Below are 25,921 nucleotides of genomic sequence, written 5' to 3' on the forward strand. Positions count from 1 at the left end.
TAATCAATAGCTTCTTGCATATTTGGACACAGCCATAACCTCCCTTACAGGATGCAGCACAGTGACCAACCCCAAATGAAGGGTTATGGGATGCAGAACATTAACTGCAACCCCCCAACACCCCCTCCATTGTCTCTCAAAACAGATGGATGCCAACCAAACTATTTGCTTGGAGAGCAGGCTCATAACTTAGATGCATTTTACTTGCACAATTTCAACTTTACACACTTGGAAGGGCTTGCTGACAAGCCAATGTTTCCTTTAAATGATCTGCCCGCCACCTCAACATAAGCTGGCAAGTTTTCACTAAACTCAGTGGTTTCCAAAAGAGACTTTGATGTTGGCTGAAGTGTTCTTAGCCAACTACCTGATTCGTTGTCATTACTTAACCAAATGGATTTTATCACAGCAGCCAGATTGTGCTCTTTTCACTACAGGGAGAAGCTAGTAAGAATGCTGGCCAATTCTAGTTCTAACAAAGCAGAACCACACATACATTTTGTCACTTCCTCCCTGGAGAGGAAGAGTGTTCAAGGTTGTGTGAGCTAAGGCATATTCCAAGTCTCCATCCAGACAGAATCCTGGGGGCCCGAAGTAATAAAGGGACACGTTCCAGTATCTTAGCCAACTACATACTCCACATGTTTTAGTTGTACAAAGAGGTTACAATTCTCCCCGAAAGAAAACTTGCACTGGTAAATCACACATTTACCACTACAAAGCTCTCTATTAAAGTTAGGCCTATACCGCTACAAACCTGTATTATTAGGTTTACCACAGCTCCAGTTAAGTAACGCGCAAGAACATCACAGGCAGTTCCTGTCCACTGCTCAGTCCCACCAGCTGGTCTAAAACGAGATGCATGGGGAGGAATGAAAAATAATTTCATCTCAAATGATACCCTCTCCCCTATTGCTCATACAATTGCTGGAGGGGACACACATCTTCCAGCAGGTGGAACATCTGTAACAGCATCACTTCGATTAAGCATTATATTTTTCAACTGCCCAGTGAGTCTCATTCCTCATTTTAAAAAATATAGAGAAATTTCAGTCTTGTTGACAAATACAGATGCTGCCCAAGGAGCACTGGAAATGGCCACTCCTAGTGTTTCTACATGGCATGTGAACACACGGTATAGCAGATACAGGTTTGGGCACCCTGCTTCAGACCCAAGTTCAAAGCCCAAGACTGCTGCAACACTTGCAGAATGGGAGAAAGCATGTTTCAGAACCGAATGAAATGGACACTTTACCTTATGTCTGTTAGAGAGCACTCTACTGCAAGAGGCTTGTGCATCTTCAGATTTTGCTCAAGTTCTCTTAGGGAGACAGTATCTATAGTTTTAGTTATGCCAAAGTCAATGAGGAACACCTGCAAAAGACAGGTACAAGAAAAATACAGTTCTTCAATGGCCCAAATTAGACTTATCATGGACCTACAAAACTCTGGCTGACCTTGCTAGGAAACTTCTCTTAGCCGGCTACAGAGTACAACCAACCTCATTATGATACTTCTTTTGAAAATGGATGAGAGATTTTTGCAGTAATACATCATTCAGCCTGTTTAACTGATTAATAAGTTAGGTTTTATCTAGGATAAAGAATGCATTAAATTCCACATACCGGTATTAAATCACTAAATGAGTGCTTCCTAGTCATAATGAACGCAGTGATACTTATCTATATGAAGTAGTGATTTTATAATGGTGTTTACCTCAAGTTTACTTTCTGAAACAATCCTGCGTATTTGGCCTCTCTGCCACTGATTCAGATCATGTACAAAAGCAGCGCAATTCATATCAGTTTTCCATTCAACTGTTTCTCTTTCTGATTCCAAGTAAGTGGCTGCCATCTTTTCCTGTAAACTATTATTATAAGTAGCCAAATAGACAATCAATTCTACATGCCAGTATTGTTCTGAAAGAAACCTACTTTTCTAAAGGCTAAAGATCTATACAGTGGGGTCAATAATTTATTTAACTGTTAAGATTACAACTGTACATTGTTTTCTAGTCTTGAACAATCTTTTCTGCTTTGTGCGTTTAGAACCCGCCCTTCATCATTTAGTTTCAAAGATATTAACAAATATGACATTAACACAAAATAATTAGCAATATTTCTAAAGGGGAACACATAAAACATGAAATCATAAAGCATCAATAAAACTGTACATGGGATGTCATTCCACCCCATGGACGTTAATCAGCAGCAGTAGCACAAGAAGGGACTCGTCTCAAAACGTTCTTTCAAATATTTAAACCCCAAGTTGACCAGGGCTTTCTTTATATGTCATCATAAGCACCTAATAATTGGCAAACAATGCAATTCTGAAACCAGACAGTGGTGCCCATTAACCAATGGTGCATTTCGTAACATCTGAACCTTTTTCAAAGGCAGCACCACTTAACACATTGCAATTGTCCACTCTAGTTCATATAAAGTGCCTAACTGCAGCTAGACTATCTCTGTTCGGGAAAGCCTATATAGCTAATGAACCAGCTGAAGCAGAGAATATGCATCCCTAGCTACAGAAGCCACTCGGGCTTCTAGTGACAATATAGCCTCTAGGAGCAACTCAAGCAACACACCTATTCTTTCAAGAGGAGTCCAACCTCAAATAAGGTACCTCTTCAAATCCAGTATCCAAGAACCCACAACAACTTTGTTTTGTATGGTTTCAACTGACCCACAACCAGCCCATACTGCCTCTTCCGAGTCAGATGGAAGAGGGGGAATTTTCATGTCTGCATATTTGATGATACTTTACTTCAACTCACTTTTGTCAGCAGATGTTAAATATCATGGGAGTTGGGATCAAACCATGCAGAATCCTGCAGGTCAGTTTCCACATGGCTAAGCAAAAAAAACCCCATTACTATTCTCAGAAAGCACCCCTAGCAGGTAAGAGTGGAATCCACTGCAAAGCCATGCCTCCAGCCCTAAACCACCAGAGGTTCTCCAGGACACTGTGGTCAATGGTACAAAAAACCACTGTAGGTTCATAAACCATAACCAGGGCTGCATTCCCTGCATCCTTTCTTCCAGATAGTTAACTTGCTCCTAGTATGCTTGTAACTGAACTCCCACCATTATCTTGAGAATGTTGTCCAAACAGAACATGGAGCGCTTAGCTTGAATGTTCCCTTCGGAGAGTAGGCAGGAGCAAGCCAGAAAGAGTTGGTTACTTTCTTCCACCGTTTATGTCAGGTAAAGGGGTGAAAGGACCATAAAAATCTGGTCCATCCCAGTTCTGCATGAGATAGACATACATATGTATGGGGACAGGAAAGACTTGCTCCTATCTATTCTATCTATTAACCCATCCATCTATGTAAAATATTTTTCTGTCTTTAACTTTCAAGCATTGGCATGCCAGCCATCCACAATAGGAAGTGGCCAACATGCTGGGTGTCTTGCCACTGGTACACTTGAATCACAAATACAGCAAGTCCCTGGGAAAAACCAAGACATTCTGATGACATTCTGTGGTCCCCCAGGGGCCATTTTATGGAAAAAAAACATGGCACATTGGCAGCAAAGACTTTTTTCTTAGTTTAACGACTATTTTAATCATCCTGCAGGAGTTGTGGAATACGTAAAGTTAAGCAACAACAGTTGTCAAAAACAAAAAGAACCAAAAAGCATGAAGTGCTCTGACCCAGGTCAAGTGGGAAAAGGACCTTACCTTTTCAGAATCTGTTCCGATGACATCAAATGCACGTAGAACTTGCTTGGGGACACAACGTGACTAATTCGCACTTGCAGTTCTTTGCTGCAATCTAATTCTGTGCCTTCAAACTGTATCGACTCTTCATTCCCAGGCTGTAAATTATCTCTATGCGCTTTGAAGAGTTCTTCTGGAGTAGGATCCCAAACTTCATGATGTGATTTGGTAATCATTTTGGTGTCACTGTAGAATTTGGTTTTATTTAGTTTTTTGTTTCATCTGTCAATATCAGACAAGTAGCAGCAGAAATGCCCTCCACAAAACATAACCAACAAGTTTTAAACAAAGACCTGGTTGGCATGTTAACATTAAGCCAAAACATGGCTAAGCGTATAAACCAGCAAGAGTGATGGTTTGTTAAAACAAACAAAAAACACCACAATGTCACTCTACCCTTGCTATGCGCCAATCTGGGCTTCTGGTGTGATTTGTCTTTCTCCAAAACGAACCATGAGCTGTAAACCAAGGTTTGTTTCTTGGCTTAGTGTTCAGTTTGTTTGGAGTGAGACAAAATCGTGAGTCTATGTTTGTACTCAACACTAAGCCAAGCCATTTAAGCACTACCTGAGTTGATATTATATACACTTCACTAAGAAATACTGGGCTGCTCAAATTCAGAGGTTGCAAAAAGATTATGAGCATGTTGAAGTTAATGAAGCAGCACACTCACCTTAATACGTAAGATGCCAGACCTTCTTTAACCAAGAGGCTGTTAACACTCCAAGATGCCTTTGGTGGCACACATACACTTTCATAGAGCTCAACAGACAGTATATTGTCTTCAGATTTTTCTAGAGGTAGTTGAAAGAGGTTTAAGTTCAAAATGCCAAAGGGGAAAAAAAACTAGTTACGAGTGTTGGGGAAAGGAGGGGGCATGATGAAGGTCTTAGCTGCGAACCATTTTATTTTACTTCATTATGTTGGGATTTTATTGCTTTTACCTACTGTGATTTTTAATTGCTTTTGCATTTTGTAAGCTACTTTAAAAAGTTACCTAAGAAAGATGAGGAACAAAGAAAACCAATTAAGACCAGAAGGCTGCTTCGAAACAATTACTTAATAAAATGTAGTGCCTGTGTATTTGTGACAGATAATTTAAGTCTCTGCATTAAAAAACTGGATTTATTTTTTTAAAAAAAGTGTTCTGAAAGCCTCATATATTTCCAAAGCTTCATATTCTTACAAATAATTTTATCTCATTTGTCACCAAAATGGTCATGTGATGTAGGTTAATAAGATACTGTGGCTTAACAGTTAGCCAGCATGTTTTATGGCTGAATTCCAAATACCTTCCCCTTCCTCCCAACTGGAAAACCATTGATCGGGTTGGGACTAAGCTGCCCCTGTGTTGCTGGCTGGATGTAGCTGAGCACCAAGCCAATCCAATTAGGTAGGGAAAGGGAAATAGTCCTATGACAAGAGCAGCAAGCAGTCCTAACAACATTAAGGTACTTATCCCAAGGAGAAATTGAGAATTTTCCTGACAGGCTGGATGGGAGGCACTGTCCCTGTCAAGTTGCTGTCCACTGAGTGAGAACGGATAATTTGGTTTTTGAGCCAGCAACTCTATTTGGCTTTTAATTACTCAGTAGGTTACCCAAGACAGACAAACACTTACCAATAATAAAGCAGAGCATACATTTATCTTGAATTAGTTCTTCAAATCTGTCCTTTGATTTACTACTCCATTCATTTGCTCCCTTATTTGGTATGATATGGGCCAGCTTGCACCTGATGGCCTAAATTATAAAACATAGCCTAATTTGTTTTAGTTTCAATGCCATTCTTCTTTTAATGAAATTTCAGTGTGCTTACGCAGGGCTCCCAGCAATCTCTAATCTAGGCAACAATTAAGTACGCATCTCCTGTAGTGCTTTCTTGCTATAGCACCAAGTATTCTCAGACCCACTGTTGAGCCGCAGGGTGCCTACCTTTCACACAACAGCAACTTGCCCCGCTCTTAAAACATAGCACTTGTGTGCAAATTTCTTTGGCTCTGCATGTGTTGGAGGGGAGAGAGATTCTTAGAGAAATGCTTGACACACGGCTAACTTCTATCTGTTACATTTATCATATTGTTAGAATTTAGTGGACACAGAATTACACTTTATAAGAGGAGATAATTCACAAGCATTAGGAACTGAACTCCAAGCTGAGCAGAAGGTGCTTTGTCAGGAATACATGGCATTCTGCATATTTAGATTTATCTCATGCAGGATGCTGTTCTAACTTACCTTTGCTGGGAGAGCTAAAAACTCATCTTTGATTTTACGCATGTCTTTCACATTTATTTTAGCGGTGTTCCCAAAGTCAACATATTTAACCTCAACTTCTTGGTGGCCTGGCAACCCTTTAGAAAACATTATGTGGTTAGGAATCAATGGTACATGGACATTATTATAGGAAACATTTGTGTACACCTACAACAATGACAGTCTCAGTCCAGCCATACCTCGGTGATTGAGTTGCAGCATTAAGGAGAGTGATGTTACTGCAGATATATGTAATCCCATCCGAGCTCCACACACAAACTTTGAAATCAACATCACTTCCTTCAAAACCATCCATCAAATACTGCATACATGGCAATTTTAAATAATAGCAATATCAACAATCAAGAGACAGATACTCCTTTACATTATTAAACAAAGAGAATTCATTAGCCTGTTTTTCAATAAATATATATATATGGTTTTATATGTTATATTAAAAAAGAATGGTAGCATGTTAATGAACAAGTTACGGCACCCCATATCCGAAATGGCAAACCATGGTTTAACACTTGCCCCACAGATCAGAATTAAAACCTAAATTTTGAAGTGGGTTTCAAATTCTCATTTGGAGATAAACTGTGAACCATCGTTTGCCTGCTGCAACTTCAATCTACGGTACCTATGGTTTACCACAAACCAGAAAATGCAAGCCGTGTGGCTATTAAACCCTGCTTCATTGTAGGAAAGATGGGTGTATTACTTGGACATAAGAAAAAGAAATCAGTGGGAGAATGAAATGGGAGAAACCAGCATTCATTTAAAACAGAAAATGAATTAAATAGGTGTCTTGAAAATATTGAGGTGATTTGATTGGGGGGGGAGCATCAAAACAAAAGTCCTCTAACTTAAAACTACAGTTACTTACCAACAACCTGTGCCCTGTACCAAACTCCATCCTCTTCAAATTTTGCTATGCATGGTTGACCCTGGACCGGACAGAGAATTTCCAAGCCAACTCTGTTGTCATTTTTATATACTTCCTCAACTTTGCTGAGAAAAGCTGCAAATTCTGGGCCTTCTTCTACCTAACGCAATGGAAACAGTATTAACCACTATGGATTGTAGTCAACACACTCTTACTAAATGTTACATCACACAGAAAGTCAAACTGATGCACTCTGTACCTAAAGAACTTGATTTTACATCTGCTGAAGAAATGGGGGAAAGTAGCACATGACACACTGAAGCCAGACTGTGATGCGTGAAGATGCGTATCAGATAGCTGAGAAAAGGCAGCTGATATGGGAGACTTGCTCAGTTGACATTGCATGCAAGGTGGAGAGCTCTTAAGCTCTTTCCAGGACCAGTTTTTCTGGCATGGCAAGAGATTTTAAGCTCTCTGCCTTGCTTACTGGGCTTTGGGAGGGTCTCACATGGCCTCATCAGACACATATCATCTCATGAGAACCTCTCAGAGCCCAAGAAAAGCAAGGCAGAGAGCTAGAAAAGTATCTGCCTTGCTTCACGGTGGTGGTGGTGAATATTCCTTTAGTGTGCTGGCTCTGGAAAGGAAGATTACTTGTGCAGGGGTAGTTCCTAAGGCAATTGTGGCTTCATGTCCCTGGAACATAATCCCCATTTAGGTTGCAAGTGATCTGTATTTTATACATCTGAAATGGTAACTTGAAAAACATACCGTACTACCGTACTCCCAATTTACAGCAATAAACCTATATTTTTATGCTCCAAAATGTTCCAAAATAGAAAGTGTAAACCATTTCAGGAAGCATATTTCTTTTATTAATTTTTTAAAAAATTCATTTTCCATTAATAATATTCCAATTAATAACAAATCAAATCATGTCATACCAAATCTCAGGAAGCATTTTTCAATAATGTCAACACAAAAATTAAATATACTGAATAATACTTACTAGCTGAATGTAGAAATCACCTGGGCTAGTAATATAACTAACAACAATGGTGACTTCTGTATTTTCCTTTGGTATCGCAGGTGACCAGTACTGCAGGAATTCAATGTTTTCAGTTTGATCAGAAACTTCAGTGCGAAATCTAGTAAAGGAATAATCTAGAATGAACTGCTGAAGTCAGCCACAAGAGGGAGTTTCAGATGGCTCCCACAAGTGCTTTTTTTCTAGAAAAATAGGTGCCAGTACTCACAGTAAGTGCCACATTTTTAACAACAAAAAGAGAGGTGCCGATACTGTGTACCCTTGAGTACCCCTTGGGGAAAAAAGCACTGGCTTCCACTGAATTCCACAGAACCAACTTAATGACCTGCATTTGAAACACATTTGAGAAGGCGCAAGACATACTTACTGTATTTTTCCGTGCATAAGACTATCTTTTTCCCTAATTTTTTGAAGTTTAAAATAAGAGATTGTCTTATACATGGATAGTGCATAGTGCATTTTCTTAATTTTGGGTTTAAAAAATACGGATTGTCTTATACATGGGGGCGTCTTATAGACGGAAAAATACGGTATTCGAGTGTAAGTTTGCAGGCCAAGTATGACAATATAGGAACACGCACAGCCGACAGTTTCCTCTTTCCTTCTTTCTAGTGTTGCCCTTTTCTGCTTTACTCTGCCTTTGCCCAGTTGCAGCCTCACAAGAACAAATCAGCAAACAAAAATGAAATGCCCATGACCAGTAAGTAGGAACAAGGTCTGAAAGTTACTGGGCAAGCACAAGCAGTTTATTTCATGAGATGGAAATGAAATGCCATTATTTGGCAAGTAGAGTACGATATGCAGATATTGGGAAGGATCAGGTTGATTCTTCATTTACAGATAGAAGCCTCCTTCAATTCCATCTCTCTGGTAGAGGCACTGATCAGTTTAAAGATATAAACTATGGGGCTTACAGGGTATATCCAGATTTCATATTACTGTATTTTAAGAAAAACCCAGCATTTACATTTTAAAATAAAAAATTGAATCATAAGACATTTATCCACTCTGGAAGGTGGGGATATAAACTGAACAGATTAGGGGAAACAGGATTATGGAAAAATGGTGAAAACTGACTTTAGGTCCCTTCCAGTACCACAATTCTATGATTTTCCATTCTCACCCTCACTATACCAAATCTTTTTTAAAAAAATGTTCTTAGGTTAGTGGTATTTAACAGTTAGCGGGGTTTAGCCAATTTGTGGCCAATTCTTGCTCTCTGTTATAAAGGAATGCAGTCGTACTTTGGCTCCTGAAAGCCTTTAGTATACAGTTTGAATGTGAAAAGTAAAGTGACTGAAAGTCTAACTGGAGAGAACAATCTAGAATTTTAGTAATTAAGCATTTGTAGCTAGTCATGCTAGCAGAAGAGAAAAATAAGACGTTATCATCTTAATCTAGCCTTTATAGCAGACATAACCCACAACACATAATCACACTCACTTAAAGTGTATTCCATGATTTCAAGAGGAATTAGTTTTAATTAAGTCCATGGGGTCACGAAGAGTCGGACACGACTAAACAACTAAACAACAACAAGTACATTTAAAAAAAATAACCCTATTTTATCTCTAACCCTAAAATGCTTTATATTGCATATACCTTGCCAAGTCCAAAAAAACTAAAGCATCTCTGAGAGATACAGGCATGTCACTACTTATTTTGTTTGCTGGCGGTTTCATCAGATCAACAATAAGCACACCATCCTCTTCTCTGAAGACTTTCATTAGAACAGCTTTGTTTTTTACCATTTTCAAAAATTCTGTCCTTGCTTTTCTGCTCCAACCTTCAACCTGATGCAGGGGGAGAGAGAAGTTCAGAATCCTATCTACCTGCAGACTTTAGGATTTAAGTACAGTACCAAGAACTACTAAATATGTAATATGTAACAAAACTCAGGACTCAACCACACTGTTATGTACATTGCATGGCATCCAAACACATCAAGACTTTTAAAATATTTAATCTTGGGATCACAGCTCACCAACTTCCACAGGATGTAGAGATTTAATTCTTCCCTCCTCAGCTGCAACCCCAATGAAAACCACCCCAGCACCAAGCTGCCATTAGATAGCATAAAAAGCTCCACTGGTGCCTGCTGCAATCTCTCCATATCAAATCGCAGCATGGAAGGGCTATTTCCATGGGGATCAGAGTTGGGAATCAGAATTTTAGAGTTGGAAGGGAACCCCAAGAGCCATCTAGTCCAACCACCTGGGACGCAGGAATCTCAACTAGATCAAGCATGACAGATGGCCATCCAAGCTCTGCTTAAAAACCTCCAAGGAAGGAGTCCACCACCTCTCATGGAAGTCTGTTCCACTGTCAAAATGGTTAAACCCAGGAATTCCCTAGGATTTCAGTCAGCAGTATTTCACATTCCCACATGGAGTTTGCTCTGGATCAAACGTAGGGCCATTTACCTGCAAACCAGGTGCCCTACCAGTGAACTACAGTCCTTTCCAGTTCTGATTTACTGACTGGTGACAAACCACTGCTTGTTAATTTAGACACCATACCACACAAATTAATTTCCCCCCGAATTGAACTAGCAATGTTTACTCATAAATGTTCTTTGAATGGGTATTCTGTGCAATCACAAATAGGAATGATCTGTGTAGAAGACAGGTTGAATCTTCTAAAACACGAGTAGGCAAATTAAGGCCCAGGGGCCGGATCCGGCCCAACCGCCTTCTAAATCTGCCCTGCGGACGGTCCAGGAATAAGCATGTTTTTACATTAGCATAATGTGTCCTTTTATTTAAAATGCATCTCTGGGTTATTTGTGGGGCCTGCCTTCTGTTTTTACATAAGTAGAATGTGTGCGTTTATTTAAAATGCATCTCTGGGTTATTTGTGGGGCATAGGAATTCGTTAATCCTTCCCCCCAATATAGTCTGCCCCCCCCCAAGGTCTGAGGGACAGTGGACCAGCCCCCTGCTGAAAAAGTTTGCTGCAAAGGTAAAGGGACCCCTGACCATTAGGTCCAGTTGCAGACAACTCTGAGGTTGTGGCGCTCATCTCACTTTATTGGCCAAGAGAGCTGGCGTACAGCTTCCGAGTCATGTGCCAGCATGACTAAGCCGCTTCTGGTGAACCAGAGCAGCGCACAGAAACGCCGTTTACCTTCCTGCTGGAGCGGTACCTATGTTTCTACTTGCACTTTGACGTGCTTTCGAATTGCTAGGTGGGCAGGAGCAGGGACTGAGCAACGGGAGCTCACCCCATTACGGGGATTCGAACCGCCGACCTTCTGATCGGCAAGCCCTAGGCTCTGTGGTTTAGACCACAGTGCCACCTGCTGTTTTTAGACCCCAGTTCTAAAAAGTTAGGCACATTAGGTTACTGTCTTTATTGAGTACAGTACAAGAATTACATCATTATGAAGGAAGGGAAAGCCATCTCAATCAGGAAAAGTCAGAATATGAACATTTGATTGTTTCTTTAAAAGAGACACTAACTTCTCTAAGAATGCAGAAGGCCAGACAATATAGTTCTTACTTACTGAATTTTTGGGAACAATGTCCTTCAGGGAGCACTGTAGTGCTAAATGATTTATACCACTAAGCTGTGCCTCTATATGTAAATCAGGTTTCTTCACAACCAAGCTTAAGTCTTCAGTCACCATATACTCTAGAGTGATATGTTCTGGATTAACGCCAATGTTATTAGGTACGCTTGATGGCAGAAAGGGAAGATAACAAATATTATTTCTCAATATAAGCTTGGAATAAAATGCTACATAAATAGGCAGATTTTTTAAGTCTAAAAAGTTTTCTGTTGTTTAAGAGATGCTTTACTGGGAACAACTGAACTGTATTATTCAAAAGAGATCATAAAAAGCAAATCAGCACATTGAAATGTTACCTATCAGCTCTAAGATAGTTTTATAATCAGTTGTTTTAGACCAGCTCCAACTATAATCTACTCTGACAATGGCTCTTCAGTTAAATGGATCAGATGATGGGACAGAGCTCTGTAATAACCCTCAAGATGTTCAGGCAAAATAATCAAGCTGTTGGGTGGCTTGTACAACTGATAACCCCCAGGTTAAGTCTACTGCAGTATGTTGTACGTGAAGTTGAAAACAATTTGGAAACATCAGAACCAAGGGAATGAACTCATCCTGGAGTCATTGGGGTATGGGGGGGGGATTGGCAATTTTCTCTCATTACACACCAATGTAGTTCTGCATAAAGGTAAAGGTAAAGGGGCCCCTGACCATCAGGTCCAGTCGTGTCCGACTCTGGGGTTGCGGCGCTCATCTCGCTCTATAGGCCGAGGGAGCCGGCGTTTGTCCACAGACAGCTTCCGGGCCATATGGCCAGCATGACAAAGCTGCTTCTGGTGAACCAGAGCAGCGCACGGAAACGCCGTTTACCTTCCCGCCGGAGCGGTCCCTATTTATCTACTTGCACTTTGATGTGCTTTCGAACTGCTACGGTAGGTGGGCAGGAGCTGGGACCGAGCAACGGGAGCTCACCCCGTTGCAGGGATTCGAACCGCCAACCTTCTGATCAGCAAGCCCTAGGCTCTGTGGTTTAACCACAGCGCCACCTGGGTCCCTCATTACACACCAATGTAGTTCTGCATACATGTCCCCTAAACAAGCAGAAACCATGCTATTATTTGTGGGTGGCAAACTGACGGGCATGGGACCACCCAAATCTGGAATATGAATTGGGCCTACGTGAAGAAGGCAGGGACGTCTATTTGTAAAATTCCCCTATACCTGGCTTTATGGTGGTCTGGCCCTGGTTAAAATATTTTAATCAATAATTGGGGGAGGAAGAACCGGATTCTATGCACACTAGACCCAGATTACATAATCCATCTACCATGAATGGATGTAGAAGAATCACATGTTCACAGAGGACCTACACACAAAATTCACATCACCACATGCAGTTAAGAGATAGCTAGCTTGTGATTGCTTTTATATTTAACTAGCTGGTCCTGCCACGCATTGCAGTGGCTAATCCCTGACTGTCCCCACCCTGTCCTGATCCATGACCTATTCTGTCCCCCCCCCCTCCGGCTCATCCCTGTGAATCCCCCAACTCCCTCTTCCCAACCCCCCCGGCAAGTCAGTACCTCCATTTCGCCCAGTCTGTAAAGGCTTTGGCCTAGGAGGAGGAGGAGGAAGAGGAGTGGGCGGGATTATGACAATATTTGCCGTCTGTTCCTTTGATGTCCACTTTGCCTTTTTTTATATATAGAGAAAATCACGTTTTTAGGTGTGTTAGGGGTGGGATCATAACAATCTAAGGTTCTGCAAAACAGTCTTGTATTTGCAAGGAACGCTGTGTCCAAATTTGAGGGGAATCGGTCAAGCGGTTTCCAAGAAAAGTGAACACTATTTGAATCACATCGGCAATTAACTGAGCAAATTATGCACTCTTATTGTTGTTCATTTCTGCCTTATCAAGATTGGTTTTGCCGCAGGTTGTCTTGAGGTATTCCTGCATAAGGCAATGAACAAATGAAATGGTAATGAGGCTTTAAATCCACACTCCTTTTCATCGCTAGAAATTGGTGCACCTTATATATTGCCACTCGAAAGCAATATGGCAAAACCACCATATGGCAAATAAAAGGCAAAAAAATGCGTACCTTGAAATAATCAAAGCTTCAAGATGCCCAAAGTCCACAAGGAATACTTTCATCATTGCAATATCACAAATTTTGTACTTTGTTGGACCACAGGGCTTTAGTTCGTTTGTCTTCTGCAACGGCATCAGTTCAATTATTTTTCCACGACACCATATTCCATGTTCCTTGCTTTTAACAAAGATTCTTGAACCTGAAATAAATTTCAGTACACAATTTGTTGCATAATATTGTCACCGAGAGGGACATTTGAGATTAGGCAGTCTGTCACAGCAGCCATTTTTGGTGGTATCCTCAAGAGACTGATTTCCAAATGAGTTCCTGGGTCCAAAATGACTGCAGACCTCTACCCTACGATATTAAAAGGTTACTTAGTAAAACCCACAATATATATCCCCCCCACTGGAATAAAAAAAAAGACTCTGAAATTATATAAACATTATTAGTCAAAAGATTTGAGAAGTGTTGTTACCTAGTTCCAAAACGTCACTAGGACAGGACCTTTTATGATTGCAGAATTGCCTCAGAGTTTTTTCCAAACGAACAGCTGCTTTCTTCTGTGAAACTTTTCGAACGTAGAAGTGGCAAGGATTTAGAACACTGCTGACAAAAACTAATTCTGGAGCATCTGTGTGGTACAGTGTGGGTAAGAAAGGTAATGTAACAGTGAGGGAAGATCATAGGGAACATTTAAGCACACTGCTGAAAAACAACATTTTGAGACAGTACAAATTAATAAGTTTGTATTGTTACAGAAAGGGTGACATTCAGAAATGCACATGATTTGGTGCTCATTTCTGAGAAACGATTTGAACACACCAATGAATGTGCAAACATCCCTTTAAAATATGCTTCTTCACTTAATCGATCAATACTTTATTAATGAAATCAATTATGTAATAATAGATTTCATTTATAAAGTATTGATCGATTGGTAGATTCCTTCCAGCTGCAGCCTATGTAAGAAAAACAATGCATCAAGAGCAGGCAGCTATGTACTTGTAAGAATATTGTTTTAAAAACAAAGGGTATTAGCTACACAACTCTGGCAACCGGTTGGAAAGTTCTACTCACTTTCTTGATCATCTTCAATGATTTCTTCAATTATGACATCTGGAGTGGATGCTGTCCGAGCTAAAGCAGAAATGCATTTCTGAGTGAATGGAGGAGTCATTTCTTGGAAGTGAATATAATTTCCTTCAAGACATGCATCAGATTCTGGCAGAGGAGCAACTGTGTCAATGTCCTCAACAAGAGGTTCAAGGTTTACACTTATATGAGATGGAACATCAGTTCTGAATTCTTCTTCCATATTGCTCTGTTTTAGAAGGCTGCCTTCAAAACTGCACCTAAGTTGACAAATGGTTCAGAAAATATATCTTAACAATAGCCATCACTAACATGGAAGAGCAAACACTCTGTAGAAATAATAAAGAGCCTATAGGGTTTTAAGACACACACACAACACCCATTAATATTTCAGATCCATTAGGTTTGGAGAGGAGTACAAGACAGGGCTGCCCTTTTTCTATATTGATGTTGGAACTGTTGGCATGTGCAGTCAGATAGAAAAGGGAGATTTACAGTTTTGTTCATGTACCAGAAGAATTTAAACTAGCTTTGCATGTGGAAAATTTTGAGTAGAACTTCAGGGTATACAATTACTGGTACTTGGTTAAAATCTGAATGAATGCTACTTCGTGTGCTGACTGCTCATTTTGTTGGTACTCACATCTAGGCATTTGGATTCCAAGAGATATTTCTCATATGGTTTTAAATCGGATGAAAAAAATGAGATTTTCAGTGGTTTGGAAAGATAAGCATTGCTTATTAGTATTCAGGGTTAAGTTAAAACACCCAAGATGAATACTGCTCCACGGATATTAAAAAATACTTCGTTCCCAAAGTGTGTTTTCAAAATATTAACGGGACATTTCGAAAGTTTACGTGGGACAACTCACCACCCTGCTTGTCACATAAGAGAATGCAGCTGCTAGGATCAGAAAGAGGTTTTGATTTTCCAGATACAGTATTAGGTTGTATCTTAAGATATACTTGTTGGCACGTGCAAGTTTCTACAGCCTGCTCTAGCTAGGATGTCCTCCCCACCATCACAGGGCTATCTACTTCTAAATGACTAGTACCGTAGAAGGTATCATTTTGATTTGCTGTATAGTATTACTGGTTTTTTTTTTAAAAAAAAATCCATTGATATTACTTGCACACAAACTTGGAAAACTGCCTCCTAAAACCTGGCGTATTAATATTAAGCAAGTCCTAGGCTTTTAATTATTATTTTTTAACAGTATATAGCAACTCAACAATTTCTAAGTATAATTCATGACTACAAAACTCATAAGGTTTTCTGATTATATCCAAGCTATCAAAAATCTTATTCGTTATCAGAACCTCAGAACTGTTTGAGCATTACTCTCCAGTTTATTTCTGTATTGTTTCTAGGTAAACTGCTTAGTTTCTACCCCAGCACATTTCCAAATAAAATTTTTCCTGTATTACTGAAGTACCAGATGACGCACAATGATGAATGCTGAGAAAATTGATAAACCTGCAGATGCTATATAAAGCTAACACCACAATAGAAGTACTTACATGTTAGGCATATCAGGGAAAAAATTCCCCAGGTTTTCTAACATGGGGGTAATCTTTTCAGAGTCCATGTGAAACCTGTATTAGATATATAGGAAGTTCAATTGTTTGCAACCACAATTATTCATTCAGGACAACAGCAATTTTCTAACACCATAAATCTATTTACTACATTCATGGCACAATTTTATGCTAATGCCTCAAGATCACAATCAGGTTTAAACTGCAAAAACCCACAATCAGAATTACTTCAAAAAAACGTAAACACAAGATAACCACCACCATGAATGCCACAAGTAAAAACAGCAATAAAAGCATTAACAGTAAAAACCATCTAAGAAACTCCTGTTCCGAAAAGCCTTCCCGGTTGGCTTTTTAAAAAATGTTTTAAAGCATCCAGTGAAATGCCAAAATTGGTAGTGCCGTGGTGACTGCCAAGCTTATCTAGTGAGTCCTATTTTACAGATTCATTGATGCTACTGAGAATGACCTGCCCTGTGCATAAGTAAAACTTGTTCCCTAAAAGGTGGGAAGCTAATGTGATCATCTCTCCAAGCTCAGAGTCCAGGAGGGGATATATAGGTAAAGGTTAGAAGGCATGGTGGGTAACCTTTTTTTTTTGGCTCAACCACCGACATTCACCTTTAGCCAAACCTCTGGAAGCTGCATGCCAGCAGTGGGCGTGGCCACCAGAGTGCATGTGTGCGCGTGCACAGACGCTCCCACTCAGTTAATCTATTCATGTCAACTAACATGGGAGGGTGACCACCCATTTTCCTGTTATCAAGCCATCAATTTAAGGGCTGAGGAGGGGGTGATCTGCATGCTCACGGGGAGTTAATGAGAGTTGTAGTCCAAAACATTTGTAATGCACCAGGCTGGTAGATCCCCCATATAGCATGCTGAACTCTAGACCTCCTGCAAAGGGTCGACTGAAGTATATGCAACTCTTAATTTTATTTATCAGTTCTACAAATTCAGTATGGTGTTGTTTTTTAAGGTGCAGTATGGCAATATTTTTAAAAGTGCAGTAACTCTGCTATCCGTACTAAGTAATTCTATGAATGTTTACCTTGGAAGTGCTCTTTTTTTCAGACTATCTAGTTTTAAGACTTCTTCCTCCAAAGTCATTTTTAAGTTGCAGAGAACCTAGAATAAGAACATCCTAATTTAATTTACAGTATAATATAACAACTAATGGGAGCTGAATGTGGTCTTGAACGCTGGAGAGCTACTGCTTGTGTGAAGTTAGTGGTGTCCCATTTGATTTCAAAGGAAACAATTTAACAATTTAACAAGTCCTGGCTGGTGCCCACATTGCTGCCCTAAAGATTTCACAGGATAATTGTGGAAAGGCTGCAGAAGTGGCTGCTGCTCTTGTGAAGCATGACTTAGGAGAGGTGAAGGCAGATGCCAGGGCTTATCTGCTGTAGAGAAACAAGTCTTGAACTGGCTAGGATGAACCTTGAAATTACAGTGGTACCTTGGTTTACGAACTTAATCCGTTTCTTTCATCCGTTTTTAAACCAAATCTGTTCTTAAACAGAGGTGCGCTTTCCCGCCGCCGGTGTCGTTCGTAGACCAAGGTAAGGTTCGCGTGGCGTTCATAAACCGAATAGTTCGTAAACAGGGCTGTTCATAAACCGAGGTACCACTGTACTTCTCTGAGGACGTGGTGTAAAAGGGGGTGAATGCATAAAATTTGTCTACTGTATATGTATTTTAATCTGTCCACAACCAGCTTTTGCCATGCCTTCTCAGACAAAAATGATAAGCTCTTAAGATCTATGAAAATGTGCGGTGGGCTTTAGGAATAAAGGAACTGAAAAAACCCTGAAAAACTACAGACCTAAATCAAATGATCCTACTTTGAATGCTTCTATCACACTAAACTACTGTGACTTTTCATCAAAAAGACAATGCTTTCTGTAAAACAACAACAACAATTCAGTAAAAATAAAAACCAAGCCAAAGAGGAAGAATCTTCTCATGAGAAATTAAAGACTAATGGAGAAAATTCATCATTTCTACTTGCTTAAAGACATGTTTTTGTTTTCAGTCAGCTATATGAAGACTTCATTGGCTTGCAAGTTACCACAATAAGGAAATGAGTTCAGTTCCTGTGCTTATTTGATAAAAAAAAAGCTAATGTAAAATGTTGGGCTACTAACAATGCTTGCACTCTCAGCAGTAGCTGCACTCATATCATCTGGTTGTTGAAAATTGTGGTTGTATTACTGAGAACTGTTTTGAAAAGGTAAGTTCCTGAAAAAAGGTTAGAAAACTTTCCAATAAATAAATACCCAGAAGGAAAGTTAAGGAATCAAGTGATTTAATATTAAAGTTACCTGATTTAAATTATGGCAAGGCTTTAAGGAATGGGTTGCTTTAATCTCCCTTGCCATTTTTATGGCTCCATCCAAACTGCTTATTTTCTGCATAACCCACACCTGAACACTATGAATATCAGTTATATAGTAACTGGTGTTCATTATCAGTTCTGTCTCCAGTTTCCTTTTCCTAATTGAATACAAAGAAAATCAGACCTCAGAAAAAGTTGATCACATGTTACAAATAATAACTCTGAATAGTAAACTATACAAAACAAACATACAGTACTCATGTTAAAAATAAGGTTTTGGTGACGATATTAAAATTACAAACTACAGAAAACGCCAGATTTATATTTACTGGGTGATAACTAACTAAGACATACTCAGAGTAGATCCACTACAATGAGGGCACTCAATGGATTTCTTGAGTATGATTAATGCTGAATAACTATCACCTGTTGTCCTCATAACAAGCAATTGACTGATATTGCATGCATGACACGAAAATGCATCCTTAACAGCCAGCTCTTCATGCTGAACACATTCTAAATGCTCAAGGGCACAAGTCGTGCAAGCTGCACGCATCCATAGCACTCCAAACACCAACGAACTACTGTAGTAGAAATGAAACTATAAAAATCATAGGAAAAAAAGAGAAAGATGTGCAAAGAGGGGGGAAATTAGAAGGTTGATGTTTTTAAATATTCTTGTTTTGAATATGCAACTGCCTTTTAATTCATATGTGCATATAGCAAAGTATTGGACTAAAGGTCAATTACATCAAGGGTAAAAATCTACCCTGAAACTTGATGGTCTGGTCTTTGCTGATAGCAACTCCATGGTAGGGTAAACAATGGATCTGAGCTCACAGATTCCCTGTGTCCTTCCAGGACTCCTGCTACATATAGTCCCCTCCCACGTCACAGAAGCAGGCATTTTGCTAAACATTTTGCCACTCAGAAATCTGTATTATTATAGTTATGTAACACTTTTCAGATAAATTATTAACGTCAAAGTAAAAGCTTTAAACCAGGTTACCTTGAATTTAGAGAAGCAATAATATCTGAAAACTTGTCATTAATAACACCTGCAATCTTGCTTTCTTCCTGTTTTGCTTCGGTGACCAAATCCTCAAGCATCTTTTTCATTTTGGGGGGAAGTGACAAAACAACAACCTGTCATTCTGTATTTGCTCTATAGCCAGCAGAACTAGATTTATAAATAATAAAAGCAGCATATAACTTTCAGGAACAACCTTCCCCCTTTTCTCTCACATGGTGGCAGTAGTTGAGAAGTAGTGATGTAAAAGAATACAAGGTTGAGGTTCATATTTTATAACGGCTATTATTATTATTATTATTATTTCTTATTTATACCCCGCCCATCTGGCCGGGTTTCCCCCACCACTCTGGGCGGCTTCCAACAAATAGCAAAATACATTAAAATATCACAGATTAAAAACTTCCCTAAACAGGGCTGCCTTTAGGTGTTTTCTAAATGTCAGGTAGTTGTTTATTGCCTTGACCTCCGATGGGAGGACGTTCCACAGGGCAGGCGCCACTACTGAAAAGGCCCTCTGCCTGGTTCCCTGTAGCTTTGCTTCTCGCAGTGAGGGAACCGCCAGAAGGCCCTCGGCGCTGGATCTCAGTGTCTGGGCTAAACGATGGGGGTGGAGACGCTCCTTCAGGTATACAGGACCAACACTTTGAATTGTGCTCGGAAACGTACTGGGAGCCAATGTAGGTCTCTTAGGACCGGTGTTATGTGGTCTCGGCGGCCGCTCCCAGTCACCAGTCTAGCTGCCGCATTCTGGATTAATTACAGTTTCCGGGTCACCTTCAAAGGTAGCCCCATGTAGAGCGCATTGCAGTAGTCCAAGCGGGAGATAACTAGAGAATGCACCATTTTGGTGAGACAGTCTGCGAGCAGGTAGGTTCTCAACCTGCGTACCAGATGGAGCTGCTAGACAGCCACCCTGGACACAGAATTAACCTGTGCCTCCATGGACAGCTGTGAGTCCAAAATGACTCCCAGGCTGCACACCTGGTCCCGGTTGACATAGCATTCCAGATTTTTGGGTGACCTCTGCAGTGCTTTTCACACAGATGCTAAATACAGATACCTTAGGCTTGCCACTGCGAGCTCCAAACAACACCTTCTGAGAGCTACCCTTCAAAAAGGAGCAGGACAATGCCTCCCCTCCCAGCTAGGAGATCCAGGAGGATACTATGATGGATGGGATCAAAAGCCAGTGAGTCCAGGAGAACCAACAGGGACCCACTCTCATTGCTCCTTTCAAAGCATTTTTAGAAATAATCCGAAGATCTCAGGGCGGTTCAGGACAACCAATGAAGTTCTGTTTCAAAACCAGCAAGAAGCCAGGGTGAAGATCTAAAATAACTGGCATCCTCCAAGAACACCTGGAGCTGAGGTGACATTAAATTTTATAGCACCTTGCTGAAGTATTGTTAGAGAAAGAATTTCTGGAAACAGACATCAGTACTGTATACTTCAAGCAAAGACACAGAATTCTCTTGGCCTACCTCCTCCGCATTCTTTAACCGCCCAAGATTGGTTTTAGCTACTTCCAAAGCTTTCTCTATCTCTTGTAGAATTTTGCTATTCTGGGGAAAATAAAAAGATAATAAAATTAGCAGAGAGCTGCATTAAACAAAGGCCCTCATAGCATTGTTATCCAATTAATTTTGATTACGAATTTTTAGATGGGGTTGCTTCGACTTACGAATTTTTCCGTTTCTAATGCATTCCTATGGGAAATCGCATTTCCAATGGCGCTTTTCGACTTACAAATTTTTCGACCTACGAAGGTGCCTTCGGAACGGATTAAATTCGTAAGTCGAGGCACCATTGTATTATCTCTTTTTTAAAATGCATGTGTATGAAGTTGTTTTCAACAAGTAGCAGACAGGGTTTTTAAAAATAAAACCAGGGTATCTCAAAAGAGTAGAAATAAAGAATCCATACCCTCAGGCTAGATAATCATTTAATTATGTGGTATAGTCACTACAAGGTTATCTATCTCTTTAACAGTTCATATTTCATTCTTCTTAAAAAAACAAAACACCCTGTAAGCTTTCCACACAATTGTTTTTTCATTCATGAATGCAGAGCTGTTAATCACTTCTTTCAAAAAATCCAGACCTATTTCTGAAGAGATGCCAAGACTATGAAACTCATCTAAGAAGGCTGTTTCAGACTCTTGACATCCCTTTTTCAGGAGTATTTTGCTCCTTTAGCCATTTAATTCTTTGAAGGTTCTGCTCTCCTCTTCTCCACTGTTGGGAGTTGACATCTCAGTTCACTACCACCAAACGACAATCACCAAACAACAAGTTAAAACAGGACACTGAGCTGCCCCAAATCTAATGACAGTAATATTAATGTTAAATGTAGGTGTTTTATTCTCAGGAGAATGAGAATTCTTCTCAAGGTGACATATTTTAACTCAGAACACTTTATGGAGTACTATGAGTTTGAATAATCATTGATCTCCACTTGTGTAAATATCTAAAAAAGACAATGCAATGTTTTCTACAAATGCTACAACACATTTGGAGGGCAAGAATCATTTTGCACACTGCAAAATAAATTCTTGGAGGTGTCACCAGTAGTGGCAAACATTAAATGACCAAAATTGACAGAGAAAAAGATCAGCATCCGGTCTCTCATTAATTCTCTAGTCAGTGATTTCCAAAAAAGGCATCACTTTGTTGCTGTGCTTTTTACCAGCAGTCTAACAACACAGAAGTTTAGGAAATATTTCTTCAACTCACACAATGTCATTGTCACTAGTCCAATTAGGTTACATTTATTTGAAATTAAATAGTTGAACTCACACTTTACTAAGCAAACACAAAACTGAGTAAGATTGTTTACATACCATATCTGCTGTAGATGGTTCTGATCTTAAAGAGTGAGCTGTAGTCCAGTCAGCAGAGTTAATCAGCTTACTTGGCTGATTGATGCTTTGAGTATTAAACCTAAAAATCAAATTGTTATATTACTTAAAAAAAAATACCTTCAATAACACATGTCCTTCCTGGATTGCACGTCTTTTGTTGGTACGTTGCTGACAGATAAATTATGTGGCAATTGATGATAGCCAGACAAATCTTGGCTATTGAATTCAGTCTGGGGGGAAAGTGTTTACAGGGGATTAACCCCTGGTGCTCTGAAATGGCTGTTTTCTGCATCAAGAGACCAGGAAGCTGTCAGCTCCTGAGAACCCTGATGGGGTTAAGTGACTTGTAAGCAGAGGAATCAGCATCTTGCCCAAAAGCCTTGTAAAAGCCCTGATGGGCACTGGATCTGCAAAAGTCTCCTTTAATCATTTCTAAGATTGTTATAATTTAGAATGGTCCTTTTTTCCGCTTCTCTCTCCTTTTTTCTTCTCTTTCGTGTCCTCTGCTCTGGGCCATTATTGGTCCAAGAATTACACACATGAGGGTGGTGGATGGATGGAAGGATTCTGAGTGAGAGGCAGGGAAGGGAAGACCTCCCAGAGGGAGAGATTGGGGGGGGGGAGGAAAGCTCCCAGGTGAGAGCTGGGCAGGTTCACTACTTTCTGTGTGAGATAAGGGTATTTGAGAGAGGACACTGTACAGTATTTTCTTTTCTCTTTCTTTGTTTTTGTTTATAATTAGACTGGTTTATTTTATCTCACTGTATCATGAAAAAGCTTTAATAAAATCTTATTGGGGGGAGGACACATGCTCTTCCGAAATATTCTTTTTTGTTGCTAATTCTAATAATCTATAAATGTTTAATTGTTTTAAACTTTTCTTGTTGATAATTTTAAGGTTTCTTGTAAACGTAGGAGTTTTTCTACAATGAAGTAAATAAATTTTGTAAAATAACTAATAAGCTTTTATTGTCACCTCAAACTTTTTTCTTTTTAAACAAGACCCAGCTATTTACCCCCACATTATTAGAGATAGAACATACAACTCCAATCCTGATCTAAGCCCAAAAATGTAAAATGGGTTGGCTGGACTTTTGTAGGGGGTCAAGAAATAAGTGTTTCTTCGGCACACAGAACCCTGCAGCACTGAATATTAAATATTTCACCAACTGAACAAAATCTTATCAGATTTTCTTTAAAACATGAGCATTTTAAGAGCCAAATGATGAAATAATAAAAAACTGTTTACTAAAAAAGCTATTAAAATTTAGAATATGTTTCAGCCCCACATGCCAACTCCTCCTTTGCTTCCAGTCATCAAAACACACTCCGATTTACCTTTTATATTTTTGCAGACTCCTAAGACGGACTTTTTGTTCAAAATCTAAGGTCACCTACAAGAAAGGAATGGAAAAGTTCACAGTTAAGAATTTTCAATACAGTACTTAAAACTATTAGATCCATAGTACTAGTAACAGGTAGGTGGCTGTGTTGGTCTGACACAGTCAAAACAAAATAAAAAAATCCTTCCAGTAGCACCTTAGAGACCAACTCAGTTTGTCATAGGTATGAGCTTTCGTGTGCATGCACACTTCTTCGTATGCATGTACACGAAAGCTCATACCAATGACAAACTGAGTTGGTCTCTCAGGTGCTACTGGAAGGATTTTTTTATTCTATTAGATCCAATCTTTCTTAGATTGCTGCTTATATTTTTATTTCTGTTCCAGATCAGCGATAAAACATGAAAGGAGACAGTAGAGACAACATGAGAACTGACAATGTCCTACCCATGTACTCTTAAGCTATTCTCCCACAAAAAATTGGTTGCAGGTTTAATTTTGTTAGTACAGTATTCCAATCAGAGGCCGATTTAGGGCAGTGCAACCTAGGGGGCAGTGCAGGCACCACAACTATGACATAGTGAGTTCATCAGGTGAGAGGTGGGATGCCAAATTTTGACCTTGCACAAGGCACTGCCGAAAGTCCAAAGTCCGCCCCGATCCCATATAACCCCAAAGAAAGCAAATCAATTACTTGTGAAGTATAGCTATCATATGCATCAGCCCTGTAGGAATTCTGAATCTGCAAGTCTAAAAAGAAGGGGGGGGAAGACGCAAAAACAAGTTAGTATATGAATGCTCGTTATTTAAAACAAATTAACACACATTAGAGTAACACAAGCACTCAAGTTTGAAAACAGCAATTTCCATGATTCCATAGCAGGTTTTCGGCTGGTCAAGATGGAGGGAGGAATTGGGGGAGGGAGAAGCGTTCCGGTACTCCAGAAAATTTACTTTCATCCTACCTGGGAGCTACCTGGGCGTATTTTAAGAATCGCCGCGCTGAGACCCGAAAGCAACTGTGGGCGATGAGGGCCTAACAGAAGAATATACTAACTTTCTGTTAGTTTCGATTTCTGCGCAAATCCTGCTCCATCACAAACGAAGGGGCAGCGGCCACCAAGCAGAGCTCCGAGGTAATATACACGCGACGGGCATGTTCAGACGAGGAACATTTGCTTCAAGTCACCCAAGAAGTCGGGTCTCGCCGCTGGAAAAATGGCGGCCGATGAGGCGGCGCAACCCCATCGCTTCCGACGGCGGCCCCAGCTCCTCGTCTGAACATGAAAAAAGAGGACCCAGGTGGCCTGCTTTTCTTCCAGGGAGGCGGCGTGAAATGAGATGGTTTCCCAGGCTCCCAGCCAAATGCTGCTGCGGAGGGAAGACAGGGAACTGGGCATTCCCGCCCAAAGGGGTGTTTTGTGCAGAGTGACTCTTCAGGGAGGAAACGGACCGTAGTTTCGTGCTTGCTCGGACCAAGCAACAAAACGCGGCCGCAAACCTCGCCGAAGGTCCCGTTTGGGCGTGTCTAGGATCCGGCTGCGCGGGTTAGTCAGCGGAGCGCGCGCGGGGGGTCCCGAGCCCCGGCCTCTCCTACTAAGAAGCAAGCAAGCCGCCTGCCCCGGATTAAACGGGGTGTTGTTTTTTGCAACGCGCAGGCAGTTCTCTAACCCGCTGCCCCTTGCAAAACTCTCTCCTCCGAAGAAGGAGCAGCGTCTCGTTCGCAGACTCCACCTGCCTGAGCCGGCGTCTCTCAGCACCCGTCGCGACGGGACTCCGCGCTGCCGGCCGCCCTCGAACGGGCTTTTCTGCGGGAACCTGCCTCGCCTCTTGGTGGAAGCGCCCGGGAAGGACGCCGCCGCCATCTTCTCCGCCCACTTTCCTTCCCTCCTTCTGCGCCCCGCGTTGTTGCCCAGCGCGGCACAAACCGGCCAAGATCCGAGTCACCTGCGACTGCGAGCTCGCGCTCTTCTCCCGATTTGTTTACGCCCACCTTCCCCGGCACGTGCGTTCCGACCAATGGAAGCTCCGCAGCCGCCTTTCCGCAGCCAATCGCTGCATCTCGGGATGGAGTGGGGGCGGGAACCCTCAGTGTGTGCATGGCAATTTAAATAATAATAATAATTAATTGCTGTATTATACGTGGGGGGGGAATTCGCAGGAGGGCGCTACTGTACAATTGGTTGTAATC

General features: G+C 40.6%; 1 protein-coding gene across 3 annotated transcripts in view; it reads right to left on the reverse strand.

The window, feature by feature from the left end:
- Positions 1-25,700, reverse strand: part of RNF17 (ring finger protein 17) — a 40,833-nt gene extending 15,133 nt beyond the window's left edge. For 2 of the 3 annotated variants that reach the window (XM_060273835.1, XM_060273834.1), the window contains exons 1-23: positions 25,469-25,700; positions 24,425-24,480; positions 23,726-23,781; positions 22,367-22,466; positions 21,009-21,089; positions 19,504-19,604; positions 18,481-18,652; positions 17,205-17,281; positions 16,136-16,210; positions 14,600-14,874; positions 13,998-14,153; positions 13,529-13,718; positions 11,421-11,592; positions 9,518-9,708; positions 7,877-8,015; positions 6,868-7,027; positions 5,964-6,079; positions 5,348-5,468; positions 4,400-4,520; positions 3,688-3,912; positions 1,717-1,867; positions 1,256-1,374; positions 758-848 (exon numbers count right to left, since the gene is read on the reverse strand). In XM_060273835.1, coding sequence (XP_060129818.1) covers positions 758-848; positions 1,256-1,374; positions 1,717-1,867; positions 3,688-3,912; positions 4,400-4,520; positions 5,348-5,468; positions 5,964-6,079; positions 6,868-7,027; positions 7,877-8,015; positions 9,518-9,708; positions 11,421-11,592; positions 13,529-13,718; positions 13,998-14,153; positions 14,600-14,874; positions 16,136-16,210; positions 17,205-17,281; positions 18,481-18,652; positions 19,504-19,604; positions 21,009-21,089; positions 22,367-22,466; positions 23,726-23,781; positions 24,425-24,480; positions 25,469-25,595 — 3,072 coding nt within the window. In that variant the 5' untranslated portion in view covers positions 25,596-25,700. Of the gene's footprint in view, positions 1-757; positions 849-1,255; positions 1,375-1,716; positions 1,868-3,687; positions 3,913-4,399; positions 4,521-5,347; positions 5,469-5,963; positions 6,080-6,867; positions 7,028-7,876; positions 8,016-9,517; positions 9,709-11,420; positions 11,593-13,528; positions 13,719-13,997; positions 14,154-14,599; positions 14,875-16,135; positions 16,211-17,204; positions 17,282-18,480; positions 18,653-19,503; positions 19,605-21,008; positions 21,090-22,366; positions 22,467-23,725; positions 23,782-24,424; positions 24,481-25,468 lie in introns of those variants that run through there. The other variant, XM_060273836.1, reaches the window with a different exon arrangement.
- Positions 25,701-25,921: the final 221 nt, after the last annotated feature.

This window comes from Zootoca vivipara, chromosome 4, assembly GCF_963506605.1.
Source record: "Zootoca vivipara chromosome 4, rZooViv1.1, whole genome shotgun sequence".
Taxonomy (NCBI): Eukaryota; Metazoa; Chordata; class Lepidosauria; order Squamata; family Lacertidae; genus Zootoca; species Zootoca vivipara.